Source organism: Falco peregrinus, chromosome 9 (assembly GCF_023634155.1).
Source record: "Falco peregrinus isolate bFalPer1 chromosome 9, bFalPer1.pri, whole genome shotgun sequence".
Classification (NCBI taxonomy): Eukaryota; Metazoa; Chordata; class Aves; order Falconiformes; family Falconidae; genus Falco; species Falco peregrinus.
Genome location: NC_073729.1, coordinates 19,118,970 through 19,145,539, shown reverse-complemented (window position 1 = coordinate 19,145,539; position 26,570 = coordinate 19,118,970). Strand labels below are relative to the sequence as shown.

The following is a 26,570-nucleotide window of genomic DNA, read 5'->3' as shown; positions in this document are numbered from 1 at the left end:
TTTCTATCCTTTGTTGTCCAAACTCTCTTTTTAATAAAGACACCAACCATTAAGATGTGGGAAAGTTTACAGATTGATCTGTCCTCTCTGAATGGAAACTGTAGCTGCTGAAGCACCCCCATAACATCCCAGCGTGCTGCACTGTGCCTCGCTCAAGCTCTGCGGTCACATTTCATAAAAAATCTTCATAGACTGTCCCCTGGCAGTGTCATTGTACTTCCCATAATACAAACACTTTAAAAAAGCCTCTACAGCTTTTCCTTCCCTCCAGCTCCCACCCCCCCTAAAAAAGTCTTTTGATTTAAAGAATAGTACTTCGTAAGTACAGACCCATCACTTGTTAATTCAAGTTCACTGATTAGCTTTAAAGTCATTTCTTCCACTTCTGCTTTGTATCTTTAGTCTTCTTAAATTTCTTCTGTTGCTTGGGTCCTCTTGCTGTTTCTAATTTTCTCTTCTTCTCACTGGGAAACAGGAACAAAATATCTGTTAAAAATACACCAGATTCCCAACCAGCTGGGGAATTTCTGTTGTAAAAGAGGGGCGAGGGTCTACACAGAAATGTGGTTGGGAGAAAACACTTCCAATGTCTTGGGTCATTTAAACTGGTGCTAAAGAAAGCACAGACAAGAATATGACCTAGATTTTCTAGTGTCTTCAGATTCTCTAACCCAATTTATATCCCTTAAGCTCTTGATTTTAGCCCGTCGTGTCCTAAAGGCAAATTATGCAGGGCATCTGGACTTTAGAGTACCTAGAAAAAAATATTACCACCAACAGTTTTAAGTATACAATTTTGTTCCTGCACTAGATTCTGACTAGAGCAAACATGACTAAGCTCCAACCTCTATAAGCACTGACAAGACCCTCTCATTCCCGCAAGGCTTCTGAGAACTCACAGCTTTCAGCATTCATGAAAAAAACCCCCATGAATATACAAAGGGTGGAACAGAGATCACATAATTGCTTCAGCTGTCAGACACCCCAGGAAGGGGAAATACGCAAGCAGGCAAGTCTTAACTATAAATCCCCAAGGAAAAGATGAGGAAAGACTCCATGCTGAGCAAGGTAGAACAAAGAAGATGGATGAAAAGGAATTGCAGAAACACAGACTCGGTATTTTGCAGGCTGCAGCTCACATTTGAAAGAATTCTTCTTCCCTGAATTTGCATTTTCTCCAATGGGACTATCACAGGCTCCCACCCAGCGTCAGCTCCCAAAGCAAATGGGGCAGTTATATGGAATGAGTTCCTCCTTTAAAAGTGGCCCAAGAGAGAAATAGTACCAATTTCTGTGCATGATCAGGATCAAGACTTGTCCATGTCAACAGAAAAAAGTTAAAATAAGCAACTAAGTTACACGAAGACAGGACTACACTCTAAAGCAACACAGAATTCACAGCAGCAGCCTTGCTGTTAGAGGAACCACTGAGTCGCTGGCAGAGCGCTCAGGTTTCTCCAGAAAAACTGAAAATCTATCAAGGCTGCCAAGTTCATTTTATCTGCATTTAACTCTTCACTTCACCCTTTTGAAACGCTTTATAATGAAGCCAGCAGGAAAGACCAGAGAGACCTCTGTGGAGTATTTCAACTTCCTTAACCTTTTCAAACTGACGACGGAAGCGTTCTGTCCTGCTTTGCTCAGCACCTCATTCCATTCTTCATCGTCACCCCGGATAATATATCTAAGTGAAAAAGGTAAAGGAAAATCCAAGTAAAATCACTAGCTCAAAGTAAAAAAAAAAAAAAAAAAAAAAAAAAAGGTGATTACATTGTCAGGTGCACATTACTCTACAAACAAAGCCTCTGTGTCAGCACCCAACCAAATCAGTATTTGGAAATACATAAAAAACTAGAGTGGCAAAGGGATACAATAGTTTGTCACGACTCTGTCAGCAGACTCAGTCCAAACTAGGTCAATAGCAACCAACAATTGTCCCCATCCAAAGCTGGGTAGTGTCGAATGAAGTTCTCTCAGGAGCCTCTATTGTAAACATCACAAAACTGTTCTACGAGAGCCTCTCATCTGAAAAGCAGTGTGCTGAGTACAGTACACCTGTTATGAAAGCAAAAAATAGTGCCACAAAAATTATACTTTCCATAGTAGTGGTCTATACTTTGCCATCTAGATTTCTTAAAAGATACACCCTCATTATATAAATTTCTTTATAAAAGCTTGAGTTTTTATTTTTCTTTTTGTTCCCTCCAAAAAAGAGAAGGATGGTTATGGTGGTAAAGGAAGAGGATGCGAAAAGCAATGGCTTATAATGGAATGTCAGCTAAATTAGCAGCTGCTCTTAGACCAGCAGTAAGCTTGAGCGGTACAATTTTTCTGCATCAATCTGGGAAAAAACAAATACCTGCAGCTTGCTTTTGAAAAGAGAAATTAAGACCACAATCGCGATTCAAACAAGCTCATATTCTGTGCCCCTCGCCTGTGTGTTCAAGTACCCTGTAAATTATATACAAATTTAACCAGGCAAAGCAGTCATGTAGTAAAATTGAGTGGTTGCTCTCAGTCTCAAGTTCTTAAGAGATTCAGAATAGACTAGCCTTTGTTCGTACAAGGCTGAACAACACTGGATAAAGCCTTTTCAAATCGAACAGCTCTGTCTCTTCTATTAGTTTTCTATAACCTGTATTGAAAAGTGTTCAAAATAGATTTTTGTCTCTCTCCTCATGGAAGAGAACAAAACCTATTTATGGGTGGAAAAAAAAGAGAACACGGTCCAAAATGACAAACAGGCATGTAACACTATCAATGCTTAAAAATGGGATTAAAGCTTTTTAAAAATTCTGGTTAATTGTTTTCCTAATGTGACTGACTTGCAAGTCACTTCAGATCACACCTGTTTTTGTCCTTTCTTCACGTAAGACAATCAAAGACTCAGAAGCTTTTACTCCTTTCCTCAGATTTAACAGATATTAATCTAGAGCCAAACCAAACAACTTTTCTAGGATGTCAGCATAGTAAATAGGTTTTACAAGACAAAAATTGGGAGGAGGAGAGAGAGAAAGCAGAGAATCAGCGGCATGTGTAACACTTTTTGGTCCAGAAAAAGAGAAATCTGCTGACACTTCAAGTAAATTGCTGGTTCAGCAACTCAATATATCCTACAAATTGTCCAGCTCTACTGAAGTTAAAAGGCATCCGTGCACACTGTAGTTAAAGAAAGAAGCTCTGGTTGGTCATTCTTATTCTGTTGGTTTGGGGGTTTTTTTGTTACAGAAGAGAATATTAAAATTAACCAGGTACTATTTTCACTTGGGCTGCACACACAGCTAAGCTGGATAGTAGACAACAGGACCTGGGTATCCTGGTTTGAGGAAACTAATGACTCTTTCTAGAAACATGGGAAACTGTAAAATTAGAAACACGCCACAGCCAGGCAGCTTACTTTATTACTCTGTATTATAGAACTATATAACTTATATATGTATAATACACATACTGTACACAGCCAGGATAAAGATTGACACATAGTAGGAGCTACTGCCATGAATAATTTACCATTTCAGTGACAAAAGAGAACAGACATACAAGAAGAATGCGCTCAAGCTCATGCCAGAGGCACCGGGACAGAGCTGAGGACTGATCCAGCACTCCTGTTTGCAGAACATCATCTGTCTGCAGTACCGTAATGACGAGCCAGCCCCAGCTCTAGCAACAATTCAGTTCTACAGTTCCACAGACAGATCTCACTGCTGATCAGCTGTGATCTGCTAACTCACAACCTCCTGCTTTCTGTTCAAAATGCCAGCAGAAAAAAAACTGAAGTCAGTAAGTTCGTGCTTGGGAGTATGACACACTTCTCAGGCAATGAATTAATGTACTGAGGTAAACAGGTGAACGGCCTTGAACGTAAGTTGTTGCTTAATTTAATTCATACTGGAAAGAATGTTTTGAGTGTGAAACAAAGCAGACTGGCTAACGGAGCTGATGAAGACTAAGATACTGGCTGTCAGGCACACAATACCCAAAGTTTTCATCAGCACAGCAGCATATGCTTACCCTACCTGGCTGCTGTTGAAAATACCCGTTGCTATTTCTCATTTATTGATGGTTTGAGATTGTAATAATGCAACTACAGCCTTGTGCACAAGTCTCAGCAAGATGCACTAGTGACCCGGCATTTGAACGTTGCAGGGAAAATCTGGAGCCGAGACTCATACAGATGAATTCTTACTGTGTAAGGTCCATGCCCTTCAGCTTCCCCACTTCTTGCTTGTGCTTTTCTTGGAATTCCTTTGCGGCTTCTTCCTGTAACACGACAGCAAAACAGATGCATTAAGGTCTAAGTGCAAAAGTGACCACATTATGGAAAGAAAATGCCTTTCCCACAGCAAGAGATGTATATCTCCTAAAGCAAGTAACACATCGTCCTGAAAAACTTCTTTTATATAGTTGCATTTTTATGTTATTTGTATACAAATACTTGTAATATGTAACTCCAAGAACATCTCAGTAGATTCTGAAAAAGATCTATACAAAGCATATCCACAAGGACATAATGCAAAGCTGTCAGGTTTTAACCACCATATAGTGACAGATGTGATGTGGAATTCTTTCCATCCAAGAAAATTTAGATTACAAGGCTTCTACACTCAAGGGAACTCCATGAAGTGTTTACGTACGTATTAAGAAGAGAGTCTGTAATTACCAAATCGTCATGTAAAGATTTCAGTGTTGGCTCCATTACAATATCCTTTGTTGCCACCATCTGCTCCTCCACAGCTTTTTCCTGGACTGTATTGAACAACTGAAAATGAAGCAAGCCAACACACATAAGATTTGCTGATGCTTCTTCCAGGTTATTTCTTATACATAAGTAAGAAATTCTGTCTGTCCCCAAGAAACTCTTTTAAACTTGCAAATATTATCAGGCAGTTGTTTATTTCAAATGCATGCTTTCCATCAGACTGAAATAAAAAGCTCAAGGCTGCTTCCTGAAGACAGAATTATATACAGCTTTTACAAAAAGTATAAAACTAAAATCAGTCAGCACCCAATGTCACTCGCATAAATGTAGAGATCTCATTGGTTACAACATACTTTATTAATACAGCATCATTTGGTTAATGTCGGCAGCTAAAAGATGAGGGGTTTTTTTTGTATGTTATTGTCTTCAAAATAATTATAAGGGTGTTCTGCTGAGCAAATCACCTCTCCAATGAACAACCTACACCAGAAGCTTTGCTACCATACCCTGAACCTTGAGAACTAGAGGCCCCAGGCTCAGCGAGCAATTGCAAGCAGTGGGCAAGCATTCTGTCCATCTCACCCTTTGATAACTCATCATGTTATTCCCTTTATCACAGATATTAGGGAGAAAGAAAACTAGATCCAAAACTTTCCAATTATTTCATTGGACTTGAAGTCTACCTCTAAATGACATTGGAAAAGGTTTTTTTCAAGCAAAGTTGAGATGCCACCAGTGCAGTAAACGATCATAAACAAATGGCTTAGGCTAAGCTGGCAGTATGGGTCGTACGCTCAGCATTTTGGTTGGGATATTTCAACTTTTCAAACCTTAAGACAAGCACTGTTATTTGGGAAAACACTATACAAATCAATGCCATAAATACCTGCTTTTTCCACCGGGGATTTTCCCATCTCACAAAGAAGTTTATAGTCAGTTACTGGGGACATGCTCAAGAAACGCAGTTCTGAATCAGCTTTCCATTAGTGCCAGCCTCAGTATTGGAATTACACTTTGGTCCAGAATAACTAAATCAAAGCTTGTCATGATGTTATTACCTGGACTACTTTGCGGATGATTCTGTTGAAAAGGCCCATCAACTGACTGCTGGGCAGTTCCAGCTCCTTTTCCAGTTGGTCCAGAGATTTATGCTGTAGGCCAATCCCTAGAAAAAGTGCCTGAGGGAACGACATGTATTTCTGTTACAGAGGCTTTTACAGAAAACACAAAGCTTGGCTTGGAGGCAGTGGAATACCCCTAAATTACTCTGTAGCTGGCAAGTGCCATTCTGTACTTAGAAGAGACAAGTATCTTTCTCCTGAAGTACAGCTAAAGTCAGAAGAACACTACAAAATGGAGAAATTATGAAAAGGACTACAAAAGAAGCAATTAACTGAACTGAAGACTCTTTAAAGATGATATGAAACAGGAAACTATTCCAAATATATATATACACAAAGAGAGGTGAAGCATGGCTTGTTCTCACAGTGATACATACCGACTGTGCAGCAGAGAGAGTGATATCACCCAACTGATTGAGAAAAAACATCCTGGCAATGGCAGGTACCATATCCATGATGAGATGATAGTCCACCATGTTGCGAGAGTACATCTCTAATCTCTTCAGGTCATACGGGATGAAAACCGATTCCAGTTCAGCACGGCTGATGGCTGATGGGTACAATAAAAAGACAACAATGTCAAGACTGTTCTTCATAGCTATCCAGGATCTTGGTTTTTAACACATTCTTTTTCATATCATTGAGTAAAGGCCAAGAACCTGTGCTACCCCACAGGTTCAGTTCCCTATACACTTCAGCATTCAACACACTAGGTACAACACCGCTACTCAGACTGGCTGGGTTATTCAAAGTCTTTTCAGACAGACATACGTCCATATGAAAAACTGCAACTGTCAAAACAGACCAGGATATCAACTTAAAGATGCCAGACAGACTAGAAACGGCAAGGGTTGAGAAACACCATTTGCCCAGTCTTTTAACTACACTGGTTTTGGTAGTAAAGAACTTTGTTCCCTTGTGGCAGCAACCAAAACTCTTTCACCAAGGCAGATACTAAAAACCCACAAGACACAGATTACCCAGTTCTCTCAAGAGGACTCCCCTCTGGCTGGCATACTGAGAAAACAGCAATTTGCTTTTAAGCCAGAAGTGACTGTTAAAACTGTCTTGTCTGACCCCTTTTTTTATACTGCCTGTGTGCTTCCCCTAGCAAGTGCTGGACTGAGCCAAACAACATGCAGTTGAACAAAAGACTCTCTCTTAGAAAGACATCACATTCCAATTTCCAAATTTCTGATGACAACATTCCTCCTAAGATCCCAAGCAAGCTCCTCTGCCTACTGACCCTTGCGATTCAAGGCTTCCCTTTTAATTCCATACTGGATTTGTCAGGTGTCAGTATCTATCCATGTTTTGTCATGCATTCAGCTGTTAAAGAGTCAGGAGTCCTCTAATTTTGGATTACTTAAATCTTCGATCAAAAAAGCAAGGAAAAAAACCACGAAAAAACACCACTACCCATTTTCAGTGGCAGAAAATATCCTCCTCTTAGCATTTACTTAGAAATACAAGCATATTTCTGGATAATAGGAACAAAACACAGTAAGTGACCAAGAGCAATTCATGGCACTTTATAAGAGGTATCATATAATGCATGTATTTGAGAGCTCTGATAAACATATACATAGATTTTAAATGGCAATCTAACTGAGCATTGTGAGCCAAGGTACTCACGTGGTTGTGGCTGCTGTTTGATATTTTTGTTCTGTAGAATATTCAATGCCAACGAGGGAGAAAATGTGCTGAACTGGTAGGAAAGCAGAGAAAGGAACCGCCTTCTAAAATCTATAGGACAAGATGATAAAATAAATTATTCCTGTGGACCTCTAGAATAAATATATTGGAAGATTCTTCTAGCATTAGCAAAATCAAAGTTACCTTTCCAGAAGGCAGTAAGCCAAGGCTCCTGTTCCATGTCCTCTTCGTTCAGCATCTTCAGCATGATGCACGAATGCTCACCAGTCAGGTCATTCTAATAAATAAGATATACTTCCCATCACCCCCATGAATCTTTTGCACTCTGTGCTCAACTGAAGAAGGCAAAGGTCTTCTAAATCAACAACAACAATGCATGTATCAACTGCTACTGATCACCACTACCTAATGTAAAACCTACAAACTTCTAGAATTTGGTACATCCCAGTGCTGAGGGATTTTGGCTTACTGAGGTAACCCAGCAGTCACCTGTATTGCAAATTCCAGGTACAGCACAGAGCCAGAAAGACAAAGGAAAAATGCAGTGACATGGGACAAACAAATTATTCTCCTCAAAAGTACTGTAACTGCTAGTGCTATTTTTTGTAAACACCTGGAAAAACAAAAGCAGTCAGTTCAAGGGCCGCTTGCACATTTTACCAATAACCACGTTAATAACCCTCAAAAGCTGCGCCTTTGCTCTAACTTTTTAGGTGCAAACTACTTAAAGACCACATTCACAACCCTGAAACTTTATTCCTTTAGTTAACTATAGGCCCAAAGAACAAAAACGAACATAAAACAAACCCCAAATGTAGCCTCAGAAAACTTTCTTGCCCAAATCACATCTCACAGAAGCTAATGGAAAGATGCCCAGTGATTTCAATAGGCCTGGATTTCATTCAGAAGCAGTATGCTACTTACTGGTGTCTGCCTTAGATAAACTGGCACAAATCCAGCACGTTTCCAAAACCTGGGGTAAGGGAAAAGAGAAAATGCATTAAGAATTATGGAGCTCTTGGTTCTACAACTTGTGGTTAAATGCAGTCTATCTACCACACAGGAACAACTGTTGAATAAGCAAAAGTCTGAGAGATACCCCACCAACTAATGAAAATGGACACTGACAGAAAGTAGTAACAGCGATCAAACTGACTGAGGTTCTAACTTAGAGGAGTGAAAAATTATGATTATGGTATCAAAAATGAACAAATTTTCAAAGACTGACAGATGAGAGCTATTGTGTTTGACAGGCTTCCAAGGCCTCCTTTAAAACCAGGCAGACAGGTTTAGATCAATATCATCACAGGCTCCTAAGGGTTGCCCTGGGGAGGGGATGAGGATTTACAGTTCACTTCACAGACTCTGCTCTTCTTCAATGAATGATGATTTTCCCTGGCAACTTCCAGGTTTCAAATAGTCACTTGTGGACCAGAGAGAATCCCAGGACAGATCAGCAAAATCCCACTGGCATCCCTTTCCAACCTCCTGTTCCTTCTTGTATCTCGGTTGTGAACTGATCCCACAAGTCATTGTGCCCAGCAAAAGGAGGACTCGTATAAAAAGACCTGCTGAGACCAAACATACGGCATCCCAGACAAAAGAATGAAGCTAAGCCCCAGAGCAACTGTCACTGGCAACCTCCCTCCACAGGACATGGGATGACTACTCAGCAGCTGCACGGGATGTTGCAAATTTCAGCAAGAAGCCCTACATGTGTACCCCAGCCTCTCCCCATCCCACTATTAATCCTTTTTTTTTTTTTATCTATCCCACCACAGCTAACAGTCAAATAACTAAACAACTAAAGTAGTGAAACTCTTTATTCTCCCCCTGTGTCCTGAGAGTGATCGTTCAAATAAATTAAGACATCTGAACCATTTGCTTTATAATTTGTAAAGATTAAGACTATTTCACAATAAACATTAAGTTCTGATGCTCTCCGGCACAGCTAAACAATTCACCATCACATTTTGGCATGAACTGTTCAGCCTGCTTGCCTTCGGCAGAACAGAAGAGGCTACAGTCCCTGTATCTGAAAAGCCAAATCCCACATAGCTACCTAACACTGTCCTGACTAGGTCAGTCATAAACTGGCCTCCACCACTCTTCCTTCTTCTATGGAACTCAGTCTCATTTCATGGGCTTGTACAGCACCCTAGGTTCTCTGTAAGTGGGGGAAGGCCAGCAAGGAACCAAGGTTTTAGGTGATTAATGATTGCTTTGCCTTTAGGCTACCAACCGCAAGAATTCTGCATGATTTTGAAACTCTCCCAAACTATGGATGCACAACTTCCCACGCTATGGCTAAGAAAGTCTCAGAAACCTAGATATTTTATATCATTTGGTAATATTAAAAAAGTTTGTATTTATTATAAAATTATATGGGTTTATATAAAACAGTGTTGCAAGGTGGAGCTAAAACTTAAGAAAAATTAATACATTCTTTACTACTGCAGTACCTCAGTTCCTCCATGCTAAGAAGAGCAAGAAGCAGCTGCAGCTGCTGGTGAAAAACATTTACATTAGTCCAGAAACTAACAACCAGCTTTGAAGTCAGCAGCAGCTCAAGCTTCTACAGGTCACAGGATGTAGTATTTAACTTCTCCCTGCTAATTACAGGCTGTTCTTACTTCTCTAGTCTGGAAAAACTGAGCAATTACAGCTAGTTAACTGTTTAGAAGGGTCACAGAGACAACCAAGAAGGGAATGAGTTTGCCCTCAGAAGCAGTTTGAGAAAACACTACACTGAAGGATGCACTTAGGATCAGCCCTACTGGTCATCAAGCAAAGGTCTTACCGGAGAAGTGGGCTTAGAGCTGTCCCACTTTTAGAAACCAAGTGAAACACACAGAGATAAAGAGAATACCCAAGGGCTAAAATATCTGCATCTATATCTGTACAGTACATTGTTTTTTTTAATATATATATATATATAATTATAATATATGTAGTTTACATAGTTAGTTATATTTTTGCACTGGATGTAACTAGCAAATAGAATAATGTCTTACTTGAGTAATCTTGGTGTTAGGCCATAAGATACCCCTAGATAGTCCAGGCTTTCGGCTTGTCTCTCAGTCAGTTTGAGAAGTAAAGGAGGCAAGTCTCTCCGAGGTGTCACAACCTCCTCTAACAAACTCACAGTCTGAAAAAGAAAGCGGAAATGAGTTAGTAGCAATCCTCACAGAAATCTGCAAATTAAATCTCCTATTCTGTATAAAAAATAAATATGAATATTTCCACCTTACAGAGAAATCATTATCGAGACTTACAGTGAAGAACAGCTTAGCACAACAGAAAACACAAAAAATGTACTGAGCTCCATACCTCACTGCTTACAGTTGCAATTTCTTTTGGCTTTTGAATTGTGTTTTCTTCAAAAGATAGGAATTTGCCTTCATAGTACATCTGCAGTAAAGTCAGAGCTCTGCTGCCATAGCCCATCTGTGGAGTAGGAACAACACACCTCAAACAAAAAGACGTATCTAGTTTTTAAGACAAGACAACAACATTCTCCCCTTACAAAGCCATTAACAATCATCAGGGCAAAGATCTCTCAGTCAGTACAAAAATGCATTTTCTTTGCTACACAGCAGCTCTATGGAGAAGGACACAACAGAACCTGGCTGTCTGAAATCACAAGAGCCCAGCTGGTAGTTTAGGACTGTGTAATAATTCTTGGTGCTTAATTGTGGCTCTCCAAAAATGCCAAACATCAGTTGTGAACATCTGGTAATCTCACAGTAAATATCACTGGATCTTGATTGTATATTGCTGCTTGGGATGCTGGCATGCTACAATGCTGCCTACTAATGACAGTTTACTGTCTAGCAACGACAGGAGCACTGGTTTGCTTCCCACCCATAGGAAAGCAATGCCCCCCAGCCTGCTGTGGCATCTGACCTCATTCTGTTACCACCACAGGCTTAGTCCCCAAGCTTAAAACACTAAAAACTGGAGCAACTGAAACATTTGCCCAGTTACTACATTCTGCCTGTACAGCCATCCTCATGGTACCACTGCTGACTATTCACAACTGGGTTTCAAAATACTTTACCCCCTGGTAATCCGGATGAACTGCAATACGAACAACACGCCCACCAGAGAGGCCCCCGAAGTCTGGATCCTGGAACTGCGTAAGAGACAAAAGTCAACTTAAAGAACACAGATGGGTAGTCTAGAAATAAGAAATAGTTCTGAAATGTATCTTGGGTGTGAGTACACAGCCAAATTATTCACCTGCTCTGAAATGGTCCAGGGAATAAGATCACCAGAAGCTTTCTTTCCCCTAGAAAGGCTGTTCATGATAGACTGGCGAGAGATCTCTCCTTCCATGCACACCTGCCAGAGAAGGTAAAAGGCCATTAATGGAGAAAAACTGTTTTCTCCTACAGTCGCTCCACTACAGCAGAATCAAAACTCATACCCATGAGTCCTTATGAAGTATCAACATTTCATGTGATCCCTGCTCTGCAGATGAACAGACATGTATGTGCCAACAAACAGGCTCTACCCCTAAAAGCCCCATCTCAAAAACCACACCAGCACACCAACCAGGTGCACCTGGCGCAGTAGGCATTAACTATGGTGCAACACAAGCCTGAAGAGATTAAGCATAGAAAGTGCTCTATGCATTTTCTGTAGCCCATAAACAGCAAACACAAAAGCTTGTCCCACCAGTATTTGACTTTGTCATATATTTTTCATGTAAATGGGGACTTTTCCTTTTAAGAAACAGTAGATTTAACTAGCTACATCGAACACAGGTAATTACGAATCTGTGTTCTTAAGGAAGTAAGTATAGTACAGTATACTGTCTCACAGCAGTGTACTGCTTCATTACTGAACAGTTCACTTCATAGATCCACGCTGCTCTCTTACCTGAACAACAGCGAGTACTTCTGGTAATGAATTCTGGGTAGGTGTAACAGGTGGCAAAAGGCAAAAAAGATGATGGGCAGGTGCATCAGATAGCATCTGGAGGTCATTGGGTGAGTTCTGGAGGGTAAACACATACCAGAAAGTTAAAGAATTATTCCATGAGAAGAGCTTTAAAGTCCAGTGTAATGTTAGTAGCTGACTTCTAAACAATCCTCCATTTTCTGAATTTAGGGCTAGTAAGAAAATTGAAACTAGTACAATACTGATGGATGAAAAAGCTCGCAGGCCAGATCATGGCTGTTATACTACCAGACAGCATGTGTTTTTCTCAAGTGAAACCTCCTGCTCTAATATGTATGGAACTGAACTGTCTGTTTTTATATTGCTACTTACCTCTTCATCTACCAAACCTCAAATATTTTTTTAAAGTGTCAGATTTTTAGTACTCAGTACTTACAGACTTCACCACTCACATCTACTAGTCATCCACGGTCTTGAAACCTTGAGATGAATGACTACTCTTTTCAGTAGTGCAACGGTACTACTCTTTTGGTTAACCTGAGGCTACTAGAATATGGTAAAGAGAACTGCAAAAGAGGTTCATCAATGATACTGTTCTGACAAACTTGTAGGCTCATCTAGAATTCAGTCTCCGGAATTTCTCAAGACAAAAATATTCCAGATATCTGTAAACGAGTATATTCAGTCAAGACCAAGGCAGAGATCTTCTCAAGAGAAAGGTGAATACAGATCTGTATACAACAAGAAGCAACTGAAGCTATTCAGAAACCTCAATTAGGCCAATTCAATCAGGCTGCCATAACAAGCACTGCTCCCTCCACAAAATTCCTAGCTGAAATTTTGATACAAGTTACACAAACTTTACCTTGTAGTGTGAAGCCACGTAGAGGGCCATCAGTCTCTGCAGAAAAACTTCTGATGCTCTGTGGTAACAAAAAAGCGTGTCTCTATTTACGTAGTATCTAACCGCAGGGGTTAAGGAAACAAGGAAAAAGCTCCTTGTTGGTCTAGGAGTAGTATCTTGGTACAGCCTTGGACTACATGCTGGCTTGTGCTCTTAAGACTCTACAGTTCACCTACAAGACTGAATAACTTTGGGCAGCATTCATAGCTTTCACACCCTTCATCTGTAAAGCTAAACCTTTCATAATTCCAGCAAGACCTTCCCTACATCCAACTCTTCCTTAGGATTGCCTCTGCAGTAAAACTGGAGTTTGGTAACGTTCAGGTAAGAGACGTCACCGGTCTTACAAGGCAGTGGTAAAAGCTTAATTCCAGGAGTGTGGTCTTAATAGACTTTTGCCAAAAGATCATGTACTGAGGTAACATGTTAGCTGGAGAACCCACTATAAACCAGCTTGAAAAAAAAGTCTCCTTCACCTGAAAGCAATATATTTCAATCAGAGCACAACATCCGAGTAAGGATACAGGTCACAAGTCTCAGGCAGTGGGCAGCCAGAAATAATTCTGGTGATGTTAAGACAGTCCAAACACAGCAGATCATTTAGCCACTTTTCAACTGGGTCACCAGGAGCATATCGAATTGACTCATGGAGGGAGATTTCATGCAATGTACGAGCTGCAAACAGATTTCAGAAAAGAACATCTGGTGTTGGAAATTACAGCTAGCGAAGAACTCAACAGAATCAGTCTCCTCTGAAGGGCTCCCAGGAGATTAGAAAATCATTACTTGCATAGCTTTCACCCCTTAAAGGCTTTGTATCTGAAAATCATGAGGAAAACAGACAAGAGCTCCTTCGTTTTTCCATACCACTACCTTCCTACAGCTAGCTGCAAAGTACAAGGACACAGGGGATACCCACAGGGCTTGCCCATCAGCAGCACCAGAGGTCATGCTCATATACCGCAGTCCAGAATACAACAGGGTACCTGTGGCGAGTTTAGCCGTAGCTGTAGATTTGTTCTCTGCTGTCATGGTGACTTGGGTTTGTGCACTCTGTTGACGGAGCTGCTGAATGAGCTTCAGAGATAGTGATCGACCAGTACCCTCATACCTGCAAAGCAGAAGACAAAAGTCTGAAGCAAATAACGAAACAGCAATCCTGAGCCATGGGAAAGCTCCAGCACAGAACTATGCTGCCGTCCAGAGCTGTGTGCCACTCTGAGGCCTGTGAGGGGCGCAGCCACCTGTGAGAATCGCTGCCTTTTGATGTTCTTGTGTGTAGGACAGGGCAGCCTGCTCTGACACTTTCTTAATCTCACCACATTGGAAGGTTTTTCCCCCTCCTAACAAACTGAAGAATCCTGTTTACGTACTTGCTCCTTGTAGCAGAACAGAAAAGGTGCAAGTCAAACACTTAATGAATCCACAGTGGAATCAAAGGAAAGCAGCAAGTTCAAATACCGACCCTTGATTATTTTAAGGAGCAGTTCCATGGCAGATCAAGAATTAGTGTGACCTGATACAATAACGTGTAATAAAAAAAGGACTGGAGATAAGAATAGTCCACTGGCACTTGCACAACTGCTTTCCCAGGTAGACTGCTGCTGCTCAAGCCTTACCCGTTGATTGTAGAAGCCATGAAAACAAGATAAGGGCCTAGCAGGTTTTTCACCAGCGGTAGAGGAATGGCAGCAGCTTCATCAATCACAACAAGTTCAGCTTGACCCAGTTTCACAGAATCAGCAGGGTGTATGTACTGCAAGGAATGAGAGGAGACCGTCATTGTCAAAACGGAAGTGTCAGAGTTGGCAAAGCTGGAGCCCTGAAAAGCTGTTTGCTGTCCCTGTTCGCCATGACCATCAAGCCAGAGACTGAGACATGAAAACAAGCAGCTGAGAGAGGGTTCATGTTACCCTAGCAAGGACTGGGTCATGCATCTTGTTTTGCACATTTCCAAACAGATTTATCTGCAGAGATCATGAAAGTAAAGGAAATGTAATCACTAGAAACATATGCTCTTCCTTCACTATTTCTTTCAGCCTCCTTTGCTTTTGTAGGAGAAAGAAGAAACCCACAAGCAATTACCAAGGGAGCTTTGTGATCTACAAGTTATTCACAGAAAGAAACAAGATATTTTGTGAAAGTTACCAGAAGAAAAGGTCTGCTTTAAAGCAAAATCAATCAGGACAGTTACACACCACATAAAATTAACATGCTGAAATCAAAACAACTACAGCATCAGTAAAGCCAACAGTCAGGAATAAAAAGTAGAAATGCAAGAATGCAGAAGAGGCCAGTTACCTGAATGGTCTGTCTATGCTCCTTGAACACATTCACTCTGACAACAGCCTTGTTAAACTCCGGATTTAAAGACTGAACAATCTCATAGTCCAGATGTTCCTGAAAGAAAACATTGTAAACAGTATGAACAAGCCAAGATCTAAGAAAAAATATCATTTACCATTATCATCAAAATAAGCTCACTAGAAGTACACTGTTATGTCAGATTCTAGTTAAAAACTCTTGTAACAAAAGCTTCAGAGGCCTGAGAACTTAGAAATTATTTCCTTATGTTAAAAACTATTTCACAAAGAACGTGATTTACCCAACTTAAAAATAAGGAAACAAAATTGACTCATTTTTGCAGATCATTACTGAAAAGGTTGGTAGCTAATATAAGTAAACAAAAATCACAGATAAGATGTAAATCCCCTCTTATACAGGAACACTGTAAAAGTATTATAAAATAGTCTGCCCTCCTTACCTGATACTGCAGTGCATCAAAGCCTTTAAATATGAACTCAAAGAGAGTATGAAGGTTATCAGGGCTTGGAGATGTAACAAAGATATTGGAGTAACTGCACAGAAAAATAAAACAAGAGTTTAACAACAAATTTTACATATACATACTAAATGGAATGTTTTCTTTATCTGAGGGGTTGATTCTACCTAATAACAAAAAGACAGCAGAGTCCTTTAGACACTTACCTCAATTTAAGTGTGATTATTTTGATTTTTAAAGAGGGAGGTTTTCTTATTACTTTAAAATAGAAAAATTTGAATGTCAATGTATGCAGCAATCAAAAGACATAAGAAGAATAAAAAGGAAGGATGTAGGACTGGAAATTACAAATATATTCTGATCCTGTCATTTTCTTTTTTTTTTTTTTCAAATGCATGGATGCAAATAAAGCCTATGAAACTGGGGGATCACTCACCCAAAAGCTACTGCTCCAGCAATAGCCAGTCCCAAGGCAGCAGATTTACCACGTCCCCTGGCTGCTGTTAATGCCACAGTGCTCTGTAGAGTCTTCTCAGAAATGGCCTCAATAAATTTTAGAACTGCTTTTGCCTGATGATCAGGAAAAAAAAACAGAAAATAAGTCAGCTGTGTTTAAACTGCTTTCAGCATTACTTAAGAGTTACCACCAGCACACGTCTTCCTTCCTAAAATAGGAAGGAGGAAGAAAAAGACAAGATGGGAGAGCTGAACATCAGAACCCAGACAACTAATGTGCAAGAAGTGGTAATTTTGGCCCATTGAGCTCTTGAATTTGTCCAGGTCGAAATACAGATCAACAATCAGTACAGCAATCCTCAATTACTACCTCCATGCCACTGACCACAGAGTATATTCAGCAAGATGGGAAGAGGCATGCTGCTCTCAGAGGGGGAAGACAAACATGTCTGGGCAGTGAGAAGACCTACTATAAAAGGACTTAAGCAGTGCACAGCTCTGGGAGCCACCAGGCTGAACTGCAACTTCTCAGTGGATACTCCAAAATAGAAAAGACAACTGCAACAGGGCCTTCATTTGGACTAGTCAGTGATTCTCAAACTGAAGTAAAAAAAGTGTAAAGGGAGGCAGGAATTATTAAAACATTATTAAAACATATTAAAACATTATATGGATTTTCAACTTCGATTCAGAACCGAACTGAACAGAAACTTGAGGTTAAATTTCCTGCTTATTTCAAACCCTAAGCACTCATCATCTTTTTAAATGTAGACTTCTCCAGATCAGCTTCCCGTCTCCATTCTAGTCCTTCCACTTATGAACTTCATGAAGAAAATCACTGGTACTCTTGTTGAGCTACCACGTCCAAGCAGATTTTCAAGGAAATTCAGACCACACCCATCACTGTTCACACTCACATTTGATTAATGCAAGATCAGGCACAAACCTCAATACCTAAGGTGGCCAGTCATGCACAGAGTATCCCAAATTTAGCCACCACACCAACCTGATCCAGGGTTTTACAGCCATCCACCAAAACTCCTACAGGTTGTGTATCCTGCAAGCTCTCCTTCAGTTCTTTCAGCTCCAAGTCCTGCGGCCGAATGCTATCTTCCTGTAAGCACAGGATTTACCGTAACAGGATTAGTAAAGGACACTTCGGCACAATTATACTTTTGTGATGTCTTCTGGTATCTTTTGTCAGGCAGAAAAAGGTAACTGAAAGGAAATATTACCGTAAGTTGAATATACTCCCTAGAAACAGAAAAATTTAAATGGACAAACAGATACTTAACACTTCAATTTTACATTTTTACATTTCCTCAGGAGAACGGTTACACAGGAGGTGGGTATCCTGGCTTCCCCAAGCTTAGAGGAAAAAAAGAAAGGATTTTTCAGTACATGGTAACTGGAAAATGGCATTGCGAGGAAAAAGAGACCATGGACAGATCTTCTGAAGGATTTAATTATTTTTCAGTCTTCAGGCTGTACCAGAATTTTATGATCTTTGTTATACTTCTCATATGAGGTGCACAAATTGCCACATGGGGGAAACAAATACTGCAACAGCGATAGATCAGTTTTCAGACTAGTATCAAGATTTTCAAAGCCAAACAATAAACTTGGACACAAAAGCAACTGATTTTAAATGGGAATGAATTCTGATTTTCCTTAAAATTCCAAGGGCATCAGTCTATCCAACAGATAAGTCTTATCCAACAGATAAGCATTAGTGCTACCGTCACTGCTGTTATAATGCTAAGGCGGGTTCTTTTGTTTTTTAAAATCCGCGCTCTGTTAAAAATTTTCACCATCTCCGACAGAACCTATGTTGTTATTTCTTAGGCCACACAAAACAGTTCAAAAGCTTAAAGATTTCTATTTAAAACTGGTGTCATTTTACTTCAGTCTACAACTGAAAGTGATAAAGGGACACATTTCTAACAGTGCAAACTGTGTATCTGGCTTATATTCAGTGAATGTTTCTCAAGATGTGGCATGCGTAACTCAGAAACTGTTCCAGGTATCAGCTGTCTCCTGAGCTTGTAATATACTTATTTCCAAAGTGTTTTCCCACCCTCCAACCACTGAAAGCTCTTTTTATTTGTCTTGTCCCAACTGTCCGTCAGCTTGAAATTTCTCCAGGCACTTCTGAAACAGCAACCACAGCAATTAAGCTCCACCTTGCTATGCTAAGGAGCAACACAGCAAAATTAATAAATACAGGCAAGAACGAAAAAAAAAGCTGTGACAAAAAAGAAAAAAAACAGGCAGGAAAGAAAAGACAGTTTCCCATGCTTCAGCCATACCAGGTATAATTTTTGCAGAATATTCTATTTTCTTTCTGCAAGACCACCGTTTGATAGAAATCAGGGTGAAAGGAAAGCTTCCTTTTTTAAAAAAATCTTTAATACACTGTGGCCAACTCAGACCAATTTCTCCCAAGGAAAAGCAGCTGACATTGCTTACTGACCTGCGACTGTGGTGGAACAGGCGTGATGTTTGCAACGTGACTGGAGATGGGCAAGATGTTCAGTTGATCATCAATCACGATGCAATTCTTGCATGAGGCCAGAGACAGAATGAACCTGAGCAGTCAAGCAAAGATAGCTCAATAAAAACACTAGCAACACAACTGCATGTTGGTAGTTAATCTCTTTTCTAAACCCAGACATAGTATCTACACAATTACAGCCGATTACAGCTGAGCCATGACAAGTTCACATAACTGGCAGTATGATTCTTACCATACAATCAGGATCACCTACAGAAAACAGGTATCCACTTAGCGTTCTCTCTTTGGAGACATCCTGGTAACTAAAGGGGATCTACCAAGAGAACATTTTAGCAGGAGGTAGCTGTGTAAAGGTGTAAGCTGTGAATCCACAGCAATTGTGACAAGTGCTGACCTCCAAAGACTGCAGTCAGTGCCAGCTTGCTCACCCTTCTAATTCCTGACATCACATAACCAAGTGCATACTAAAGAATGATTTCTGCAATTTTCCTAAGGTGCGAGCTAGGGCTCACACACTGCTTATTCTATACAACAAAAGCAAAGAAAACACCTTTACAAGGCACTTATAAACCCACAGAGAATACCCCACACAAAGCAGTTTTATGTTTTACAGTAGCACAATAAGCATCTAAACTTTGGTGCATCTGGGGCACATGTTTCTACAGGACATTTCAAGGGACTTGGAACAGTTTACAAATTCGGGCCTATCTGCATATATCCCTTGTAACATATGCCAAAATTTTGGATACAATTCCTCCAACAACAAACTGTATTCATTTCCAGAACAGCACATGAGAACTTCACTGAAGCAGCTGAGAAGCCCTATTCTAACGCAAACCTGTAGGATGCTTTCCTGATATGAATACACAACATTGTTCCAGATGCTTTTCTTGGGCATACAGCCTAGATTCTTTACACACTTAACAACTTACCTCTCATTAAACCTTCCTACCACATCCTGGTGTGCTTCTGTTCTGTATCTAGAGTGTACATCCTGAAATGAAAAATAAAACTCAATCTGGAGAAGCAACAGCAGTGATATTTACAAGATTATTACTAATGGGACAATCCACCTTCTTTTCCACTCTTGTGGATGACAGTCTCCCTCTCCATCAACACTGCATCCCAGAGAGGTTTTCTGTTTGTTGTGAAATAGCCATATTTTCTAAATACTTGTTAAAAATGTACTTCTCCTACCAGTACTTTTCACAATGGTCTTACTTATTCTTGCCTGACTTGATGATCAACTTTGTCAGGCACAGAACATTTCAAACTCTTCAGGGATGCTAACAAAAGTCTATCACTTAACTCACCTACTGGAATTATTACTAATGGAAACAGTTCCTGCTCGAGGTGTTAAGTATCTTCAGCATGAATAGTTCGTATCTAGAAATATACAGTAGTTGTGAAGCTGATCTCACCCAGCAAAAGGTCACAAAACACTCAAAAGGCCTATTTTTTTACTTAACTCTCTACTACATGGTCGGACAGCACAAATACTTTCCAAAACTACTGTCAAAGAAAAGAAGATAGTTAAATTTGTGAATGACAGGCGTTTCTCCCTTGTAACCTAACAGCATTTCAAGACACAGAGGTTGGCAGAAATGCCTAAGCATAAGACATTCAATCATAGACGAATGAAGGAGCAGGAAAGATGGAAGGAAGATCATGGCCCATAACAAAAGCAAAAAATAATCACTTAGCATCACCACGATGTACCTGCTTAAATAAACCAGACGCGTTACATTGAACATACCATGGTCATTGTATAGAGCTGCTTCAGTGAGTTCATAGTTCTCAAGAGAATCACCACAATTCCACCACCTTCTACTGTTTCAACAGTTCTAGCTAGCAGGTTTGGAGTCAAGGCTTCAAAATCCTAGGAAATACATAAAATTTCAGTTGCCTAGAGTTCATCAGGGCAACTAGCACCAATTAAAAGGAAAAGAAAGCCCAAAAACATTATTTCTCAAAGTTTAATTCACACTTAACACTGGCATTAAACAATATCCCATTAAAATTCTACTAGCAAGGCTAGCTCACCCTCCCAAAACTTGTAAAATATACTTAAGTCCACCATAATTGAAATAGCAGAAGCAACAAATACCATTCCTGCAGCATTTCAACTGAAACCAATGGATAATAGTGCAATGCCCTTTTTAAGTCAAAAGTTTCCTTCCTCCTTACCTGAAGTACACACATGCCAAAAGTGTTACCAAGAATCTTATGAGTTTCATTGTAGTAGCAGTAGCGAATGTTTGTGGCTGCTATAAATAACTCAAAAGGATCATCGTCCTTGATGTTTAAAGTTCCACTTTTAATCTTCTTCTGTAGTTGTCTCATCCTCTTCTTCCGGTGGCTGGAGAACAAAATCCATACATAAGTTTTCTTAGAAAAAATTTTGAGAAAAGCGCATTCAGGCCTACACTCAAATCTAATTGGAAGTCAGAGCTCAGCCACCAAGGAAAAAAACTTGTGGATCACAATTATTGCTCTCATGATACAGTCCCATGCACCTTCAGCCCAAAGCAGCGGATATCACACAAAACCAGCAGGTTTTGCAAGAAACCACTTGGTTAGAATCACGCAGTTTCAGGTTAATGCTTCCTTCCTGACTTTGTGTGCAGACTGTTAAAATTTTAAACACTTCTTCAAAATGAAGGAATTCTAATGCTTAACCTGCATTCAGTCCTATTCACTACTGAGGCCAAAACTCTGAGAAATTAAGTGTTTTGGTCTTTTGAGGTTAGAAAGGTGAGGGAGACTGGCTCAGGACAACAGAATTAGCATTAGAGTCGTAGGAAGAAGCCAGAATTACCTAGTGCTGGTGTCAACTGTATTACAGAAGCCAAATTTTAGTTCTGGAAGGCCAAACTCCCTGTAGCTCCTCCAAGAACTTGTGTTGTTTCTCCTTACAACCAAATCAGGCAACCTACGCTCGGCAGACCCATCACAGAGCTTTTGCTTCACACAGAGCAGCGACTGCAGCATGAGACATGAGGTATCTTACCTGCTAAAGCCTAACTCCTTTTTGTAACACCATAGGACAGAGGGTCTAGCCTTTACAGTTGCTTTAGACAACATGTGATGAAGTATAACCACCTGCCAAAACACAGAAACATTCATGAACAGCTGTACTCACAGGCTAAAATTGAAGAGTAAAATATTTTTCAATTCTTGATGTCACAGCTGTGTTTTCTATCAAGCAATCCTGTGCCAAACAGAAGGATCCCTTGACATGTGAAGGTTAAATTGCTTTTTACACAGACCTGTGTGTCTGTGCCTTCTCCGGGGCTGCGTGACATTAAAGACACTGAATTACACCTATGATTTCCTCAGTACTCTTCTTTGAGAGAACCACTAACAACTGCACAAAAAAAAAGCCAATTATTCCAGGCTAAATAAAGTTTCTAGGAATTGTCTCAGTATAAATCTCGCACAATTTCAGACTTCTATAATGTAACAAGATTTAACTTGGAATTTTAATCCTCTAGTGAGTCCGGCCACCCACCTCACTGCTCTGCAGCCTGCACATTCAGTGAGCACACCGGCTGCTTTGGAATCCAACTCATTGGTGAAAACACTGAACACAAGCAGACACAGGGTATGTCCCACCAGAACCCACCTCTCACTTCAGCAGTAAATTAACAACAACCTTCTTCCACCACCACCTGATCAACTCACTATGTTCCAAGTTTTTTCACAACTAGTTTATTTTATTTCCCCAGGAACTGGAGCTAACTGAATAAAATAGCACTGTTTTGCTGTGCTTTTCTCCCCCTTTCCACTCAAAAAACAGATGTATAGGGTCTCAAGGAAAATTAGTCTAGTGACTAATTTCTTCCAAACGTTACCAAGTAGGTCCAGTCCAGGTTCTAGCGTGGTGACATCTGTGAGGTGACTCAGTACATAAAACACAGCTCGAGCGCAAATCCGTAACGTCTTACAACGCAACTGAGATCGGCAAAAAGCTCCTGCTAGCCACAAAATTAATTATCTTTTGCCCCGGTTTTTAAAAAATATCCTGATTTGCCTGTACTCGCTTGTATTTAACATTCGTGAGCTTCTCAGATGTTTAAGGACGAAGTCCCCTAAACCACCCCCAGCGCCCCTCCGCGCTCCCGCCCGGCGGCGTTACCTCAGGCAGGCCGAGGCTGGTAAAGCCCGCTTCGCTGAGGGAAACCCGGTACCGGGCACTACAGACCGACCCTTCCCAGGCTCGGCTCGGCCCCGGCCCCCCGGGGCAGCGTTACCTGGTCCTTCCCGCGGTCGCCGACCACCACGAAGAGGGCCCGCTGCCGCTCCGCCACCCCGTTCTCGATCAGCACCCGAATGCGGTTGTCCACCTTCCGCCGCTGCATGGCTGCGGAGCGCCCTGCGCGGCCGCGGAGAGGCGGGAGCGGCGCGCGGCCAGGCCGTTCCCCCGGGCGCAGCGGCACGGCACGCGGGAGGGGAGGGGAGAGGCGCGGCGCGGGGCAGGGCAGGGCGCGCGCGCCGTGCACTGCCGCAGGACCCCGGGGCTGCCCGCGCCGCCCGCCTGCGCGGAACAGCGCGCCCCCACGGAACTGCTGCCTGCCGAGAGCAGAGCTGAACCCGCGTTCCGGCGTGTTAGAGCCGCAGCGGAGCCGAGCGAACACACGCGTTGCTCAGCGCCTGGACGGTGCGTTTACGAATGTCCCGTTCCCGCCGGGGCGGCCCACGCTGACGCGGACGGGCTCCCTGAGGCGGGCAGCGGGGGGAGGGGGGGGCCCGGAGCGGCGGGCAGGGGCGCGGGGCGGCCCCCGGCGGGGAAGGCGCAGCGGGGCCATGTTCCACGTACGCCTCCAGCGGAGCCGGCAGCCGCACCGAAGCGCCTGCTGAGGAAGAACGTATTAATTGCTTAATTAATAAAGATTCTCCGGCCAGGGCAAAGCAGGTTGACTGTTGAAATCACCTACATATCCTCAATTATGTATCACAGAGCAAAACTCGCCAGCCCCTGTGGATGGGCAAAGGCCTGCAGGGTCGCACACCAGCTGTCCTTGTGTAACTGTAAATAAAGGGGTACAGCAAAATTCCATGGCAATGGCAACACTGGGGGTTTCTTACTTTATTTTTTTAAAATCCTTTGTTCTAAATAAATCTTGCTTGCAAAACACAGCGCTGTTGGGAGCAAACACCATGCCTGTGATTTGATGAAGATACTCCATTTCCACCGACTGCCAGCCTGTGCTAGCGGAACACCGCGTCACGCGCTGGAAACACAGAAAAGGGCACTTGGTTACACAGTATTCCCACAGGAACAAGGCTGCGGAAAGCAAAAAGAACACATACACAGAAAAACAACAAAACTTTAGGGGACATTATCTGGTACTAAATGATGAAATCCCAAGAAATGTTAGGAACCTGGCGCTTCTCAATAAAACTAGGTAGCCTGTAACATTCCAGCTCCGCTGTTTAATAAAACCACAGCTGTCCAGACATCTGCCATACAAAATCCCAAGCTGCACAACTGCGGAGCTGCAATGGGACAATGATTTATCCATCTGACTTGGTTTAAATTCTATCAAGAGTTTTCAGAAACACGAAATTATTCTCAAACTGACAGCAAACCTATACCTAAAAACCTAAAATGTGTACCATCAACCTTTCAATACCAAAGTTGAGCCAAGCTATTTGCATAGATATATTTATTCTTCGCTTTTAATACTGCCAAAAAGAAGGTTTTGAACTTGAACATTTGAACAATGAAGTCTTTTAAACCAGGTAACATTAGAGGAAAAATGTGTAATACCACTGGATGTGTTTTGGAATAAAATATTTGTTTTAAAATATAGCAAAAATAGGGTAAGACTATTGAATTAATAATCATAAAGGCTGAAGAACAGTATTTTTTGAGGATGTGAACCCAGGTAAACTCATTCACTGAGACAAACCCATCGATGCAACAGAAGCGTAGCAAGACCATTCCTTAAGGTAGAGAGGTATGAAATATTTGCTTAAAAGGGAAGGACATAAAACATTTAAATAGATTTATTTTTCAAATGTTTACATAAGCCATGGACCATTTTGTTTCAAACGCTGAGTTAAAGAACTGCAAAGATATATATACAGGTACGTTTAAGGCCATCAGAAAATTTAAACCTGACAATTAACTAAAATGTAATTCTGAAGACTTTATACGGTAGATGCATTACTAAAATTTATTCTAAAATTGAACAGCTTCAAAACAGGAAATACATTTTCATTTCATAAAAGTCTAATGGATAATTACTAAAATTTATCTTTATAGCAAAATTTCAGATGTACTCTTCATCCACTGTTGGGTATTTGAGCACATTTTATAGAAAGGAAAAATTGGCCACCATAGTTGGAACAGAGCTAAACTCATCTTATTATTTTATGAACATTAAAAGGTAGAGGGGGGAACAAAACCCTAGCTTTCAAAACGAATGGGTTAAAAACTGCAGCAAGAACTAACAATGATAAAATGTAATTCAGAACAAAATGTCAAGTTAGACTGAAGTTTTTCTAATACAGTTCTCTTAAGTGCCACTCAAAATGGCTTCACAATGTGGATTTTGAAAAACACATTTCCTTCCCTCCATCAAGGCTAGATCTGCAGAGCCACAAATAATTTTAATTGCATCATATTTAAAAAGCCTAAGAAAGTTAACAGAATAGCACCTCTCCCCTTAGATAAATAGTTTAGAAAATTAGTTTCTCAGAGACCCTGCCATACCACACCACAAATTCAGCAACGCCGTTTCTGAAACCCCATAGGAATAAACAGAAATCCAGGCTGCTGCTTTGAAGTTTTCATAGAAGTGTACGAGGGTCAGGGGTTTGCTTTCACAGAGAGGAAGAGACATTACAGTTTCTTAACAGTCTACTACAGCACAGATGTCTTCTTTCCTTTTAATGTTAGATTATTTCAATGCAACATCAAATTCTAAGCAGCCAGGTGCAGTGGTTCCCACAAGCATGGAACCTTTCTGCTTGGAAAACACACTGAGTGGGATGAAGAACATGTGAGTGTAAATGCAAGCAGTATTTGCAACCCAGGAAGTCTGAAGGACCTTCTCCATCTCCCTCCAGAAAAACAAATTGGCCAGAAACAAATCAGTTTAAGCGATTAGCCTTCTTCATGACTATCAGTTACAGTAATCTGACATTAAGGGAATTTTCCCAAAGTTCATGTCAAAACTCCTTCTGTCAAGCTCTGCCACTGACTATAAAATAGCCAAGATCAGTACGAGACCAATCAGACACTGGTGTTGTGATGGGACAGTCCAAGACATTTTTACAAATTTTGTCATTTAGAGAAAACCAGAATTGAAGGGAACTATACAACTATGCAATGTTTGAGTTCCCAGTCAAGTTCCAGACAATAATCTTAACTATGTTTAAGCCAAGGAATCATCAATAAGGAAATCATCTTCTAAGTTCAACAGGAAGGTTTTATTGTTCAGGATCATTTTCTTGTATTTCCTGCTTGCTCTTCAGATGAAGCACTGATTTTTTGGTCAATCAGTGGTGAAGAACACCTACCC

General features: G+C 41.0%; 1 protein-coding gene across 1 annotated transcript; it reads right to left on the bottom strand.

Moving 5' to 3' along the window:
* NAT10 (N-acetyltransferase 10) lies at positions 1-23,482 on the bottom strand. The gene is made up of 28 exons (XM_013301506.3): positions 23,292-23,482; positions 22,049-22,140; positions 21,226-21,397; positions 20,795-20,917; positions 19,971-20,032; positions 18,997-19,111; positions 17,530-17,637; positions 16,504-16,637; positions 16,050-16,143; positions 15,587-15,685; positions 14,905-15,041; positions 14,272-14,396; positions 13,810-13,960; positions 13,247-13,343; positions 12,361-12,477; positions 11,719-11,820; positions 11,537-11,611; positions 10,807-10,923; positions 10,491-10,624; positions 8,401-8,449; positions 7,660-7,753; positions 7,456-7,566; positions 6,198-6,370; positions 5,758-5,877; positions 4,661-4,759; positions 4,187-4,260; positions 1,601-1,684; positions 1-464 (listed from the first exon to the last, which is right to left on the bottom strand). Exons 1-28 carry the CDS (start codon positions 23,397-23,399, stop codon positions 371-373), a joined length of 3,060 nt encoding a protein of 1,019 aa, XP_013156960.2. The 5' UTR covers positions 23,400-23,482; the 3' UTR covers positions 1-370.
* Positions 23,483-26,570: the final 3,088 nt, after the last annotated feature.

What these genes read in the sequence shown, in the direction of transcription:
- NAT10 (XM_013301506.3), bottom strand. Translation starts at nt 23,399, where the DNA reads ATGCAGCGGCGGAAGGTGGACAACCGCATTCGGGTGCTGATCGAGAAC. An exon ending in TTGGCATGTGTGTACTTCAG is followed by an intron (nt 20,918 to 21,225) that starts GTAAGGAGGAAG and finishes TGTATTTCCTAG; the next exon opens with GATTTTGAAGCCTTGACTCC. An exon ending in ATGGCTTCTACAATCAACGG is followed by an intron (nt 14,397 to 14,904) that starts GTAAGGCTTGAG and finishes TCTGCTTTGCAG; the next exon opens with GTATGAGGGTACTGGTCGAT.